The sequence below is a fragment of the Rattus norvegicus genome, chromosome 8, assembly GCF_036323735.1.
Source record: "Rattus norvegicus strain BN/NHsdMcwi chromosome 8, GRCr8, whole genome shotgun sequence".
Lineage (NCBI taxonomy): Eukaryota > Metazoa > Chordata > Mammalia > Rodentia > Muridae > Rattus > Rattus norvegicus.
The window spans coordinates 95505354-95521865 of NC_086026.1; the positions used below are offsets into that span (position 1 = coordinate 95505354).

The following is a 16512-nucleotide window of genomic DNA, read 5'->3' on the forward strand; positions in this document are numbered from 1 at the left end:
CTGACATCACAAAGGCATCATAAAATTCATTTTTCTTAAATTACTCATATATATAAAATAAAATTTTATATCCTATAAATGGGATTTTTAGCCGAGTAAAAATATATATTTATATAATTTATATATTTATATATATATATATATTATATATGCACACACACACATACACAACTGATCATGAGTGTGGCTCTGAGGGGAAATAATTGCAGATAGCTGGAAATTGTGGATAGCACTAGTGTCAATCTACACATGGAGTCAAACACACACACATGAAAGTGAAGTGGATCAACATTACTTTTATTGCACGTCTGCTCACATGGCTGCTGCTTGTGGGTGGAACTGAGCTAAAACACCGAGTTAGTTACTTCCAACCAATTTCCCCTTAGTTGAAGTCAGGCAGGAACTGTCGACCTATCTCTGGCCGGGATTCTTTCCCAGGCCTTCAGCATTAGCTTTCTCATGGTCTACACACCGAAGCACACATTTTAAAATGGTTTTTCTTTTAATTTTAAACATTCAAAACCAAACAGTATACTATAAAGAAAATAACCAAAATTTCCATGTATACATATAATCCAGGCTCACAGAAATTCTGATTATACATACTAAAAAGTAATTATAAACAACCACTCTGATAAACTATTCAGCAATCTTATGCTTTATTTTAGAGAAACTTAACACCTTAAGACACTGAATCTTTCACAAGTAGGTCTGTCCTCTCTTACTACCTTCCCACCCAACCAAAAAAAAGATCTATGAATCCAAATCTCCCACAGAAGCTATGATCATAGACTGTCCAGCAACTGTAGAGAGGCCTAAGAACAGTCCAGTGAAAAAGCAACAAGAGAGACATCTACTCAGGCAAACGGAACATTCTGGCCATCAGTGAATCAGCAGTAATGATTGAGGCTCCGCTTTAAGCTCATCAATGTCTTCTTTAAAAACACATGTGGCAAGCTCTTCTAAATCACCCATATTCTCAAGTGAAAAATTATTTTTAGTGAACTATTCCTAAGCTTTAATTTCACCCATATTTTCCTTAGGTAATTTAGAAGAAACAATCCAAGCAACCTTAGCCTAACATTTTTCCTGACACATTTACACATGACAGTCACTAAAATCACAATTCTGATAAATGTCTCATTAGTCATACAAACATTATAAACTACGGGAAGAAATCATATCCACTCTTGCTCTGACGGGAACACTGAGCTAACAAATCTTAAGAACGCTTGCACATGCATTTTCTTCATGTAGGCAGGGTAACCACAACTAGGAGCAGTGTCCTCTCCAGTGAGCTAGCACCCATGCTTGTTCCACATAGGCACTGCCACTGGTCCCTGTGGTGTCCTTTCAACGATGACAAACTCATCAGGGTTGCCAAATGCCTCATAGAAAACCAGCAAGTCCTGTATTGCATGTTCCTCAACCTGGGAGAAAAGAAGAAAAGATTTGCCTCATTTTAAAGTGGAACAGATTAGCAGGGTACAGTAGTGGTCTTCTGGCTTCTTTTGGAGCGAATGAAATGTCGCACAGACACACAAAACTGCAAAAGTGAATCAGAAACCCTTGGCCTTGTTAGAAACCTCAAGCCTGAGCTAGAATAATCAGATACCCGTTCTCACTTAGCCTAACACTTTTCCTGACCCATTTACACATTTGAATCTCTTCCTAAAATTTTTATGTGCATGTGTGTGTGTGAGTATATGACTGTGCATCACATGTGTCCAATGTCCTTGGAGGCCAGAAGAAAATTTCTGAATTCCTAGTAATCAAGATAGAGGTGGTTGTGAGGCAACTAATATTAGTGTTAAAAACTAAACCCAGGTCCTGTGGAAGGGAAATACGTGCTCTAAGTTGCTGAGGCATCTGCCAGCCCTTGATTTGAGTCTTACGCTTCAGGGAAGAGAAACTGCATGAAGTGCTGGGTCCATTCCTGCTGGCAGTTTTATCCATGAGGTAGGTGTTTCCTGCCACTGCACTAGCCTCTACATCCTGCGTTTGCACTCTCCAGTGTTAGAAGGCTGGTCTCTGCTGCATCTGCATTCTTTCAGATGTCTGTGAAATCTTCCACCTCTCAAATAAGCTCACCTTTCCATAAGACAAAGAAGGTCTCTGTTGTCTACAATCTAGGAGCTGAAGTAGAAGCTGAGAACAGCAGGAACCATCATCAAACTGTTTGACTGGCTACATTTCAAACATCAAAGAGGACATAGCATTGCCAATACTGAAAATAGAACCCTGATCACAATTTGCTAGTTCAAATTAATTATCCTGAGTGTCAATTAATTACTTTAGTTAATGGATGGTTCAGTCTAGTTTTACATGCATTTGAATTTTACTCCAGCAGACCTAATCAGTTGCTCAAGGTCAATCAATTAAATTAAATAAATACAATTTTCTACAGACCTATGAATGAGCTGGGTGTGGTAATCACACCAATAATATGTAGGGGCAGTGCTGATGCTAAGATCCTGTTCCCCAATTGGTTCTTGATCTGTCATAAAGAAGCCAAGTGCCATTTGCTGGGTAGAAGGAATAGGTGGGACTTCTGGGTCCCTGAAGGCAAACTGACAGATCCAAGGAGAGAAGAGATAAGAGTTCACCATGCTTCTGAGGGAGAAAAGGTGACCAGTCATGTGGGATCGTGGGCACAGCGGTGGCCTACAGCCGCCCCTACAGGCGGAAGACGGAAGGTGTTCGGCTGGGAGCAGAACTAAGCACCTAAGGCTGAGGGCAGGTGGGAGCTGTGGAGCTAAGAGTACTGACAAGGCCACTCCTACAGGCGGGAGGGAAGCAGTGCCCAGCAACTGGCCACAAGGCAAGTTGAATTTGTTTTCATCCTTGGATCCAACATTCTCTGGGTGGGGTCTGGTAGCACAATCCATTCCCAGAGCTCAGGCAGGGTAGCAAAGTTACATGGGACAATAAAACATTTGGAAGGCAGAGGCAGGAAGAGTGCCATGAGTTAGAGGCCAGCCTGGCCTACAGCATTAGACACTGCCTCAGAAAACCAAATGACAGAAACTCCTAACGACCTAGGGTTGAAATGTAGCACAGGTCTCACTCTAAGTATGTCATTTACCTGAATGAGAGCCAAGGGTTTCTCTCGGCTTCTGATGAGGGCAGCTTCCTGTTGCCGCTCTTCTTCTACAATGGATGCGAACGTGACTGGAGCAACTGCGGGAGATGCCGCCAGTGAGGAGGACAGCCAGGGACTGTAAGAATAACAATAATTACTTTTATTCATGTCTGACAGGTTTGCATGTAAAATTTCCTATGAAATATTACTTTGCAATGCTGCTCCCCTGCCCAGGGACTATTCACATAATGCACCAAGGAAGCTCTGCAGAAATTAGGAAATGGTGAGGTGCGAACACAGAAAGGAGAATTCTCATTTCACTTAAGGAAGTATTGCAGGTACAATTTTAGAAAATTCCAAAAAGTTAAAGTGGAGTGTAACAGATGATATAATTAACTCTTAATTTAGGAAAGAGAATATTCAAAAAATACATTCGAGTAATTTCAACTACACAATCATCCACTTCTTAATATACATTTGTGTCTATGTGAAGCTCAGGATGAGGCCCACGGGTAATCAATTAAGCTTACTTGGGACTGTCTACAAGTGGAAAATCAGAGACATGATTGCTTTCTAGTCCTGGAGTTCCATGAGGTGAACATCTGTAAAACAAATTCCAAACATCAGGATTAAGGATTCAGCAATATAAGTAAAACTTCTTACTAATAGATACAGCAGAACCGTGAGCTCCTGACTCGGGAGACAGATTACTGTGTGCAGTCAGGCCTGGCCTAGCCTAAGAAGTACAACCAAACAAAGAAATCTACAGAGATGTGAACGACACAGGGAAAGCATAAGAAGCAGTCCTTTTCTAATGATGTTCATGTAACACTCATTATGTATGGTAATCAGGCATATATAAGAAGTACAAAGGCCTGTGTGATAACCACTCACATTCTGTGGGCAACTAACATACTGTAATATGATCCAGATGACAGACAGAATAGACTAGAATATGGGATCCGTTATGAGTTCCTGATCTAGAACCAGAAGTTCAAATAAAACCTTCCTTCTGTAAACTGCAATGGTTGTGGCATTTTGTCACAGAAATATAAACGTAACATACATAGTAAGTCTGTCCTTTTAATGTGTTTTAACACCATAGCAAGCCTCTGGTATCTAGCCCTGGTTTATAAGACCTTCTCAAAGGACTTAACCAAGGGAAATTATGTTTGGTCTCCATCCAAGTTAATCCTAGCAGAATACAGAGTATTTTCATTCATGTCACACCTTTGTCTTACAGGTTAAGAGTCCACGAAGGCAGAGTGGGGGCAGCATGCTCAGTGGCTGCAACAGCAAGCTAAGAGCTCACGACATCTTCTATCACAAACAGAAAGCTGAAAAAGTGCACTGGAAATGGCCAACATCTCTCTCAAAGTTTGCCTCCAGTGACACACTTCCTCCAGCAAAGACAAACTTCAAAAGCCTCCCCAAACAGTATTCACGAGGGGACCAAGTATTCAAATGCCAAGTCTATTGGGGAAAGCTCATCAAATATCACACTTCAGATGCTGAAAATTATCAGGTAGTTCTGGGAACCAACTGAAACCAACTGATCAGAACTTTCAACAACACACAAATCCTGTACAACTGACGACCACTTGGTTGTTAGATGTGTCCAGTAAGTCAGTAGTTACTGATTATTAAAGAGGAATAAAGCTTAGGTGTAATCAAAGTACACCATAGCTATATACAGAAACATCATAAAGAAACCTGCTATTTTCCACAATTACTAGTAGCTAATAAAGGATTGAAAAATGGTATGTTACAGACTAACAAAACTAAACTGACAGTCTGAGGAGGTCTCAAACCCAGGGTCTACTGAATCAATGCAAACTAAAGCTTTTAAAAAAGACTATTCTGTTTTCGGAAGGCCTGTGCTACATGGAATTAGAAAGCAGCCTCAGTAGGTTCGTATGACCCTACTTCATGGATGCTGACACTCAAGACCGGCTTCCGTGTTACACAGAAACATCACTCTGGGGTTGGAGATTAGCACAATGGAGAGCTTGTCTCCAAAAATTCTTTAAATGGCAAAATACATTGTAAAAAATCTGTTTTATAAAATTATAATCCCACAACTCTTTCCACTAATAATTTTTAATGGATAATTATATAAATCATTTCTTTTCTTTATCCAAACAACTGGAAGTCATCAAAATTTCATCATAAAGTATAGGACAGCCACTAAATAAAATAACTAGAAATTTTTAAGAGTTCTAAACTTTCAAATAATATAAACTTATTAAGCTTCAGATTCTAAAAACAAAACCAGACATTCTAATACACAGCTTGTATACAATCTTCCAAAAAAGAAAAATATACCAAAACATTATATAAAATATTTTAAAGAATTTTGTTTAAACTGAAAAGTACTGTCAAATGCAGATGTTAAAAGAACGAAGCTACTTTTGCCTAGACAATATCTTTTAATTTGTAAGATTTTATACTAGCTTTATTTTAAAAATTTACATAAGATTAGAATTAATATAACCCTAAGAGTAATTTTTTCCAGAAACAGTTTTTCATGGTGACGAGAAACATAGCTCATGTTTCCCAGTCCAGAGCTACAGAGCTATTTAGGTGAAAGGAAAATGAAAAAACAGGCTAAAAGAGCTAAAAGAACGAGCACAAGTCCTTCCCTTCTGCATTTTAGCATCCCCTGATGATACTGCCTTTCTTTGTTGCCATTGCCCTGGGGGCAAAAAATTAATAGTAATCATTTTTTCAGTCATATTTTCGCCAATTGAGACAAAAGCACATGGCGTTTAGCTCTTCCTCAGCTGAGTCCTGACCCTTACACTCTAACCCCAGTGACCACCAGCATCCTGTCTCACTGCTTTTCGCCCACTACTTCCCGTTTAGGCTGGCTTCCCTTTCTCCTAGTTTTCCATTTCTTCTTTTAAAATCCTCAGTCCACATTCCAAAGTCTGTGACAAGAAGGACCACCAATAGGGCTGGAGAGATGGCTCAGCCGTTAAAGGCTAGGCTCACAACCAAATATATAAGAAGGAGGACCAATAGTGATGTGGCCTGTCCCTCTGCTATTCCATGACTGCACCCTAGAGCTCCTCGGGACAGTCATGGTGGCAGCAGTGGAGCTCCTGTTCTTCTGTGCATGCAGCACAGGACTTCCTCTGCACTGCGCCGACTGTCCTGTCACTCGGGCATGGCCATTTAATGTCTGTATACATATTCCATTTATTAATGCAAACTTCACATCCCTTATGGGCTGGGCCTGCATATTGTATTCTTCCATATGCCCAACGGAAGCCAATGCAACGCTGTGCTCCTCCAGGCACTCCATTAATGTGATGGATGTTTTGTTGCCTACAGGGCTTTGTATGCCTTTTTAAAAACCACATTTACTTGTGAATTACATGTTTTCTATGATTAAAGCATGAAACACAATCTATGCCTTTCCTGTATCCTGATCAATGAGAGCCATCTATATAAAGATTAGTCTCCACTGCAAACATCAAGCTACTGAGACATGATCTTTCAACTCAGTCGTCCAAAGTCATAGGACAGCATATACTTCTCAGTTTAGTCCCAATGTGACAGCACACTCTAGTGACCAACTAGCAAACCACAGAGCCTTAAGATTTTCTTAGTTCCATGACCAACAGCAACTTAATGAAAAATTAAAATCCCAAAGTATACTGCTAGAATTTAAAAATATAAAATACTATAAAAATAAACTTAATTTTTATATTTTCAAGTTTGTGCATCAGAGACACCCAATATAATTCACTATAATCAAAGCAAATATTACCCGAAAAGGAGTTACAGTTGTGATTTATTTCTTCCTTCAGTCAATCACTAATTACTCATTATACGCCCATTTTAAGGAAGTGTATGCCATGCCTGGGTAAGAGAAACACCGTTCTTGCTGCAGAGATGCTGCACTCTTTCACGTGAGATGAAAACAGATGCAGCACCAGGACTGAGTGCCAGGTGTGGTCCTCACACCTTTAATCCCATCCCTGGGGGAAGGGGAGGCAGAAGCAGGTGGATTTCTGTGAATTTGAAACCAGCCGGGTTTACATAGCAAATTCTGGACCACCCAGAACTAAACAGTAAAATCCTGTTTCCAAACAAAACAAAACAAAACAAAACACAACAAAACAAACAAACAAACAAATAAAAACCCCAAAAGTCTCACTAGCAACAACTAGAAGCATGATACAGAAGCATGGCAGAAACATGTTGTGACCAGAACCGACTTATTAAAGGAAGTATGAGGACTCTAAAATATACAACTGAATAAACTCTGAGAAGTTGGAATAAAAGGATAAGGCGATAGAAAGAAAGAAGATTCTGAACAAAAAGTCAAAGACAATATAATACATGGATTATTTCCTAAGACAAAGGAGAAGAAGTTGACAAAAGTCAGGCTTTGTAGATCTTGAAGGCCATATTAAGAATTCTAGCTTTTATGCTAAAGGCGTAAGTCCTATATTTTAAAGAGAATACAACAGCTTGGTGCAGTGAAGCAAAGAAGACAACTAGGCACGGGGCCACTCTCATGACAGAGCAAAGGTGCAGAGGACATGGGAGGGGTGAGAGCCATGGTTGCAAGTTAGTCTATGTATTAAACACATCCCAATCCCAGTCTGTTACTGGGAAAACAGAATAGCAAGCACTGCTTACGAAGGAATGACGAGCAGGACGAATGAGTCCTTTATGGAGTGTCTACAGTTGGGGTTTATGAGTAAATTATGTAAACAACTAGTCCTACCAAGAGGACCAGTACTCTGAAGCTCAGGATCACATATGAAGGTAATCTGTTGTATGTTATCTGATAACAAGACATGCTCATGATACAGACAGTGTAGAAAGTATAGAAAATAAAGTGAGAAAATCACCCACACTTGCACTTCTAGTATGAGCAGTCCCATCTCACGGCACCATTAATGTTAGCCAGACTGCTTTAGTTTAGTAATAGAGCAAAATCCAGAATGAAATCAAGTGGGAGCCGATGGCTTCTGTAGGATGTCTGACCCTGCAGTGCTGAGAGACTGGTGGGGCCATGATTAGAATAAACAAGGAAGAGAAGTGGGAAATCATTATTCTACCCACACACACTCTGAAGCCCAGGCTGCCATTCACAGCAATCCTCCCCCAGCCTTCAGTCAATAGAATGGCAGACCTGAGTTACTATACCTACAGGGAGGTTTTTTTTTTTTTTTTTTTTTTTTATTAACTTGAGTATTTCTTACATACATTTCGAGTGTTATTCCCTTTCCCGGTTTCCGGGCAAAGATCCCCCTCCCCCCTCCCCTTCCTTATGGGTGTTACCCTCCCAACCCTCCCCCCATTGCCGCCCTCCCCCCAACACTCTAGTTCACTGGGGGTTCAGTCTTAGCAGGACCCAGGGCTTCCCCTTCCACTGGTGCTCTTACTAGGATATTCATTGCTACCTATGAGGTCAGAGTCCAGGGTCAGTCCATGTATAGTCTTTAGGTAGTGGCTTAGTCCCTGGAAGCTCTGGTTGCTTGGCATTGTTGTACATATGGGGTCTCGAGCCCCTTCAAGCTCTTCCAGTTCTTTCTCTGATTCCTTCAACGGGAGTCCTATTCTCAGTTCAATGGTTTGCTGCTGACATTCGCCTCTGTGTTTGCTGTATTCTGGCTGTGTCTCTCAGGAGAGATCTACATCCGGCTCCTGTCGGCCTGCACTTCTTTGCTTCATCCATCTTGTCTAATTGGGTGGCTGTATATGTATGGGCCACATGTGGGGCAGGCTCTGAATGGGTGTTCCTTCAGTCTCTGTTTTAATCTTTGCCTCTCTATTCCTGCCAAGGGTATTCTTGTTCCCCTTTTAAAGAAGGAGTGAAGCATTCACATTTTGATCATCCGTCTTGAGTTTCATTTGTTCTAGGCATCTAGGGTAATTCAAGCATTTGGGCTAGTAGCCACTTATCAATGAGTGCATACCATATATGTCTTTCTGTGATTGGGTTAGCTCACTCAGGATGATATTTTCCAGTTCCAACCATTTGCCTACGAATTTCATAAAGTCATTGTTTTTGATAGCTGAGTAATATTCCATTGTGTAGATGTACCACATTTTCTGTATCCATTCCTCTGTTGAAGGGCATCTGGGTTCTTTCCAGCTTCTGGCTATTATAAATAAGGCTGCAATGAATATAGTGGAGCACGTGTCTTTTTTATATGTTGGGGCATCTTTTGGGTATATGCCCAAGAGAGGTATAGCTGGATCCTCAGGCAGTTCAATGTCCAATTTTCTGAGGAACCTCCAGACTGATTTCCAGAATGGTTGTACCAGTCTACAATCCCACCAACAATGGAGGAGTGTTCCTCTTTCTCAGCATCCTCGCCAGCATCTGCTGTCACCTGAGTTTTTGATCTTAGCCATTCTCACTGGTGTGAGGTGAAATCTCAGGGTTGTTTTGATTTGCATTTCCCTTGTGACTAAAGATGTTGAACATTTCTTTAGGTGTTTCTCAGCCATTTGGCATTCCTCAGCTGTGAATTCTTTGTTTAGCTCTGAACCCCATTTTTTAATAGGGTTATTTGTCTCCCTGCGGTCTAACTTCTTGAGTTCTTTGTATATTTTGGATATAAGGCCTCTATCTGTTGTAGGATTGGTAAAGATCTTTTCCCAATCTGTTGGTTGCTGTTTTGTCCTAACCACAGTATCCTTTGCCTTACAGAAGCTTTGCAGTTTTATGAGATCCCATTTGTCGATTCTTGATCTTAGACCATAAGCATTGGTATTTTGTTCAGGAAATTTTTTCCAGTGCCCATGTGTTCCAGATGCTTCCCTAGTTTTTCTTCTATTAGTTTGAGTGTGTCTGGTTTGATGTGGAGGTTCTTGATCCACTTGGACTTAAGCTTTGTACAGGGTGATAAGCATGGATCGATCTGCATTCTTCTACATGTTGACCTCCAGTTGAACCAGCACCATTTGCTGAAAATGCTATCTTTTTTCCATTGGATGGTTTTGGCTCCTTTGTCAAAAATCAAGTGACCATAGGTGTGTGGGTTCATTTCTGGGTCTTCAATCCTATTCCATTGGTCTATCTGTCTGTCTCTGTACCAATACCATGCAGTTTTTATCACTATTGCTCTGTAATACTGCTTGAGTTCAGGGATAGTGATTCCCCCCAGAAGTCCTTTTATTGTTGAGGATAGTTTTAGCTATCCTGGGTTTTTCGTTATTCCAGATAAATTTGCAAATTGTTCTGTCTAACTCTTTGAAGAATTGGATTGGTATTTTGATGGGGATTGCATTGAATCTGTAGATCGCTTTTGGTAAAATGGCCATTTTTACTATATTAATCCTGCCAATCCATGAGCATGGGAGATCTTTCCATCTTCTGAGGTCTTCTTCAATTTCTCTCTTCAGTGTCTTGAAGTTCTTATTGTACAGATCTTTTACTTGCTTGGTTAAAGTCACACCGAGGTACTTTATATTATTTGGGTCTATTATGAAGGGTGTCGTTTCCCTAATTTCTTTCTCGGCTTGTTTCTCTTTTGTGTAGAGGAAGGCTACTGATTTATTTGAGTTAATTTTATACCCAGCCACTTTGCTGAAGTTGTTTATCAGCTTTAGTAGTTCTCTGGTGGAACTTTTGGAATCACTTAAATAAACTATCATATCATCTGCAAATAGTGGTATTTTGACTTCTTCTTTTCCGATCTGTATCCCCTTGACCTCCTTTTGTTGTCTGATTGCTCTGGCTAGAACTTCAAGAACTATATTGAATAAGTAGGGAGAGAGTGGGCAGCCTTGTCTAGTCCCTGATTTTAGTGGGATTGCTTCAAGTTTCTCTCCATTTAGTTTAATGTTAGCAACTGGTTTGCTGTATATGGCTTTTACTATGTTTAGGTATGGGCCTTGAATTCCTATTCTTTCCAGGACTTTTATCATGAAGGGGTGTTGGATTTTGTCAAATGCTTTCTCAGCATCTAATGAAATGATCATGTGGTTTTGTTCTTTCAGTTTGTTTATATAATGGATCACATTGATGGTTTTCCGTATATTAAACCATCCCTGCATGCCTGGGATGAAGCCTACTTGATCATGGTGGATGATTGTTTTGATGTGCTCTTGGATTCGGTTTGCCAGAATTTTATTGAGTATTTTTGCGTCGATATTCATAAGGGAAATTGGTCTGAAGTTCTCTTTCTTTGTTGGGTCTTTGTGTGGTTTAGGTATAAGAGTAATTGTGGCTTCATAGAAGGAATTCGGAAGTGATCCATCTGTTTCAATTTTGTAGAATAGTTTGGATAATATTGGTATGAGGTCTTCTATGAAGGTTTGATAGAATTCTGCACTAAACCCATCTGGACCTGGGCTCTTTTTGGTTGGGAGACCTTTAATGACTGCTTCTATCTCCTTAGGAGTTATGGGGTTGTTTAACTGGTTTATCTGTTCCTGATTTAACTTCGGTACCTGGTATCTGTCTAGGAAATTGTCCATTTCCTGTAGATTTTCAAGTTTTGTTGAATATAGGCTTTTATAGTAAGATCTGATGATTTTTTGAATTTCCTCTGAATCTGTAGTTATGTCTCCCTTTTCATTTCTGATTTTGTTAATTTGGACACACTCTCTGTGTCCTCTCGTTAGTCTGGCTAAGGGTTTATCTATCTTGTTGATTTTCTCAAAGAACTAACTTTTGGTTCTGTTGATTCTTTCTATGGTCCTTTTTGTTTCTACTTGGGTGATTTCAGCTCTGAGTTTGATTATTTCCTGCCTTCTACTCCTCCTGGGTGTATTTGCTTCTTTTTGTTCTAGAGCTTTTAGGTGTGCTGTCAAGCTGCTGACATATGCTCTTTCCTGTTTCTTTCTGCAGGCACTCAGCGCTATGAGTTTTCCTCTTAGCACAGCTTTCATTGTGTCCCATAAGTTTGGGCATGTTGTGCCTTCATTTTCATTAAATTCTAAAAAGTTTTTAATTTCTTTCTTTATTTCTTCCTTGACCAGGTTATCAGTGAGTAGAGCATTGTTCAGTTTCCACGTATATGTGGGCATTCTTCCCTTATTGTTATTGAAGACCAGTTTTAGGCCGTGGTGGTCGTATAGCACACATGGGATTATTTCTATCTTTCTGTACCTGTTGAGGCCCGTTTTTTGACCAATTATATGGTCAATTTTGGAGAAAGTACCATGAGGAGCTGAGAAGAAGGTATATCCTTTTGCTTTAGGATAGAATGTTCTATAAATATCCGTTAAGTCCATTTGGCTCATGACTTCTCTTAGTCTGTCTACGTCTCTGTTTAATTTCTGTTTCCATGATCTGTCCATTGATGAGAGTGGGGTGTTGAAATCTCCCACTATTATTGTGTGAGGTGCAATGTGTGTTTTGAGCTTTAGTAAGGTTTCTTTTACGTATGTAGGTACCCTTGTATTTGGGGCATAGATATTTAGGATTGAGAGTTCATCTTGGTGGATTTTTTCTTTGATGAATATGAAGTGTCCTTCCTTATCTTTTTTGATGACTTTTAGTTGAAAATTGATTTTATTTGATATTAGAATGGCTACTCCAGCTTGCTTCTTCTGACCATTTGCTTGGAAAGTTGTTTTCCTGCCTTTCACTCTGAGGTAGTGTCTGTCTTTGTCTCTGAGGTGTGTTTCCTGTAGGCAGCAGAATGCAGGGTCCTCGTTGCGTATCCAGTTCCTACAGGGAGTTCTTAAAAAACAATTTATAGGGGTTGGGGATTTAGCTCAGTAGTAGAGCGCTTGCCTAGCTCCCTGGGTTCGGTCCCCAGCTCCGATAAAAAGAAAAGAAAAAAAAATTTATAGGAAGGAAAAATGGAAATAAAGCATTTGTCATTCCATAAAACATTAATCTGGTCAAAACTGACTCCCCTCCCCCCCAACATTCTGGGAGGGTGTACATGTGAATCCAACCAACCTTCTTTTACTAGCCGTTTACTAATCAGGAAGGTTCATTTGCAAATACAATTGAAAAGTCAGGTGTAATAGTGCAGGCCTATAACCCTGTACTTGGGAGGTAAAGGCAGGAAGATCAGGAGTTCAAAGTTATCTTCACCTACACACATACTAAGTTTAAGGCCACCATGGAATTGGGATAGATATTTCTGCCATGGTGGCAGCCTGCCTTGGGAACTGGATGGGTAGAGAGATTGTTGCCAGGCTCAGAGAGAGTCCATCTCGGAGCGATATGGGATGGAGCAAAGCGGGTAAGAGGCTTTGCTGACTGAGATTAAGGTATCTATCAGATTATCTTGGGGCACCGCAGTGGTGAACCTAGCAGGATAAAAGACTGATTTATTTTTTATAATTTTACAACAACAGTACATACTTGTAATCTAGCTCATAGGCTAGAGGAGCCCAAGGTTAAGAACACCAGAGAAGTTCCAAGCTAGCCTGGGTTATGAGATCCTTACTCAAAAAACAAGAACTAACTAAAGAAAAGAACTGAAGTTAAAACCAGAAACACCCGAAGTTCAATAACAGGTACATGGAGCTGGGCTGCAGTAGATCAACACCAAGAGACAGCTTCAAGGAGTTAAGTGGTGCCAACTGCTGACACACAGCCACATAGATGAGTTCCAAAACAGATACAGTAGGAAAGGTCAGACTTTAGAACAGTATGCATCCTCCGTGCTTCCACTGACATGGAACTCTATACTACACCAGGTCTACGTTGTCAAACATCAGTGGGTAATGTAGGGAAAAGGGGTACGGGGAAGAGGCTCTGGGAGCAGTGATTATGTTCAGTCCTCTGAGGATGGGACCGTGTCATGGGTGTAGACGTATTCCAAAGCTCTGCACTGTGGCTTCAGCACACCATGTATTATACTCAAATATCCCCAAAACTGTTATCAAAGGAAGAATGAAGAGAGAGAAAGAGGAAACGCACTTGCTAATGTCTGCTAAAATGTACAAAACGCTATAGCATCTGCCTAGTACACGTTTAACATCATTTTAGAACAAGAAAACAGCACGGAGTATTTTAAAGTAGAAGCTGATGTAGGAGTTTTAAAGTTATTACCTTGCAACATTTAGGGCTGGAGAGTTTTCAGTTCCTTTAAAACAAACTTTTTTGACATGATCTCCTGAACCACGGCCAGGAACAGGTTTTTTTTCTTCTAGTAAAAAATTCCGGAATGAGCTGGATGAAGGAGAGTGTAGAGGTGCCCTGTAGCAGAAAGCAGAGATCATGTTATAACACATTGTAAAGGGGCATACTAAGGGACAATATACAGTACAAAACTATCAGAAAATGAAACAATTTAAAACTTTATTGATCTCATAGATTTTTAAACAAAAACATTTAAAAAACCAGTTTCACACGTTTTTCTGTTTTTATCATGTAATTGTCTATTCCAACAGAGTTTCAGTATGCATGGTTGAACAGGACATGGTATACTAATTTTTTGTCAACTTGATATGAGCTAAGGTTATTTTCAAAGAGAGAGCCTCAACTGACAAAATGTCCCCATTGGGCAGGCCCACAGGAAAATCTGTGAGGCGCTTTCTTGATTGATAACTGACCAGGGTCCAGCCCACTGCTGGCACTGGGCAGGTTAACTCAGGGGCTACGGCAACTTTCCTCTGTTGCCTTTACTTCAAATCTTGCCTCCTTTACTCAGTGATAGACTGAGGCCTGGGACATGTAGGCCAAACAAACCCTGTCCTCCCTAAGATGGCTCTGGTCATTGCTTTAACACAGCAAAAGAAAAGCAACACAAATAAAGCACATGGAAACACTCCCATTAAATGGCTACTCAAAGCGTATGCAGAAAACCAGGAAGCGAGTGTCTTAGTTAGGGTTTACTGCAGTGAACAGACACCATGCCCAAGGCAACATTATGAGGGCAACATTTAATTGGAGCTGGTTGGAGTCGGCTTACAGGTTCACTGTCATATAGGCAGGAGCAGGACAGCATCCAGGCAGACACGGTATAGGAGGAGCTGGGAGTTCTCTCCATCTTCATCTGAAGGCTGCTAGGAGAAGACTGGCTTCCAGGCAGCTAGGACAAGGGTCTTAAATCCCATACCCACAGTGACACACCTAACTCCAAGGCCACACCCTCTAACAGTGCCCCTCCCTGGGCCAAGCATATGTAAACCATCACAGGGGGATACATAAAAATGTTTACAATGACTTAATTACCAGTTTTGAATGTGATAGTAGAAGCTTGTTGAGTTAGAATCAACAAAGAAAATTATGCCATAAAAAAAAGGAATTAAGAGATAGCAAGGCTGGAGATAATCCTTAGATGTTAAAATTAGCAACAATACTAAAATGGCTATTACAGTTATGCAACAAATAAAAATATGTATGTTTGGGATGTGTGCTGCTTAACGCTCTGTCAACTCAACACAAACTAGAGATCCTTGGAGAGAGACTTTTAATTGAGCAAATGCCTCTGTAAGACTAGCCTATATGAAAGTCTCATCCACTTCACTGAGTAATGACTGATGTGGGAGGGTGCAGCCCACTGTGGGTGGTGCCAACCCTGGCCCCCATGACGCATGATTCCTCCATGGCTTCTGCTTCTGTTCCTGTCTTAAGGATTTCCCTCAATGAAAGACTGTGATGTGGAATTTTAAGAAGAAATAAACCTTTTCTTCTCCAAATAGCTTTCGGTCATGGTGTTTTATCACAGCAACAGAAACCCTAACTCTAAAGGGAAACACAGGAGGGGTGGGTGGGGGTAGAGTAGGTGTGGACTGAGAGGGGGGAAGGAAGGGGATGTGAGAGACTAATGCAAGATATGAGAAGAATGAAGATATGAGAGAATAATAATACAAAAAGAAACCTTAACTTATGAAGAATTACATGACATATAAATAACTCAATATTATTGAGTAAAAGAAATGGGAAGAATAACAAGGCATTTCAGAGTTGAAACACAGTGTTTTAGAGTAGTTTTCTTGGACGGCCTTCCAGACTGAAAGTCAGTAAAGGAGATGAGTGAACTGGAACATGGAGAACAGACACATGATGGGCACTGATGTAAGTCAGTCTGTTAGGTATGAGACACTAAATGACCAACATATACAACTAGAGAACCAGAAGCAGCAAGGCAATAAAGATAAGACTGTAAATCAGACAATGGCCGGGGTTGGGGATTTAGCTCAGCGGTAGAGCGCTTGCCTAGCAAGCACAAGGCCCTGGGTTTGGTCCCCAGCTCCGGAAAGAAAGAAAAAAAAAAAAAAAATCAGACAATGGCCAGAATCTCTCCACAACTGACAAGAGACATAAATTTAAGATTTAAAAATGTCAGCAACCGGGCTGCAGAGATGGCTCAGTGGTTAAGAGCACTGACTGCTCTTCCAGAGGTCCTGAGTTCAATTCCCAGCAACCACATGGTGGCTCACAGCCATCTGTAATTGGATCCAATGCCCTCTTCTGGTGTGTCTGAAGACAGCGACAGTGTACTTACATACATACAATAAATAAATTTAAAAAAAAAAAAGTCAGC

At 40.5% G+C, this 16512-nt stretch overlaps 1 protein-coding gene across 3 annotated transcripts in view; it reads right to left on the reverse strand.

Annotated features, from left to right (window-relative positions):
- Positions 1-276: 276 nt before the first annotated feature.
- The window catches only part of Ibtk (inhibitor of Bruton tyrosine kinase), a 73806-nt gene continuing 57570 nt past the window's right edge, over positions 277-16512 (reverse strand). For all 3 annotated transcript variants that reach the window (XM_039082545.2, NM_001427757.1, XM_039082547.2), the window contains 4 exons: positions 14073-14219; positions 3613-3684; positions 3086-3218; positions 277-1430 (listed from right to left, as the gene is read on the reverse strand). In XM_039082545.2, the coding sequence (XP_038938473.1) occupies positions 1299-1430; positions 3086-3218; positions 3613-3684; positions 14073-14219 (484 nt within the window). In that variant the 3' untranslated portion in view covers positions 277-1298. The remainder of the gene's footprint in view (positions 1431-3085; positions 3219-3612; positions 3685-14072; positions 14220-16512) is intronic.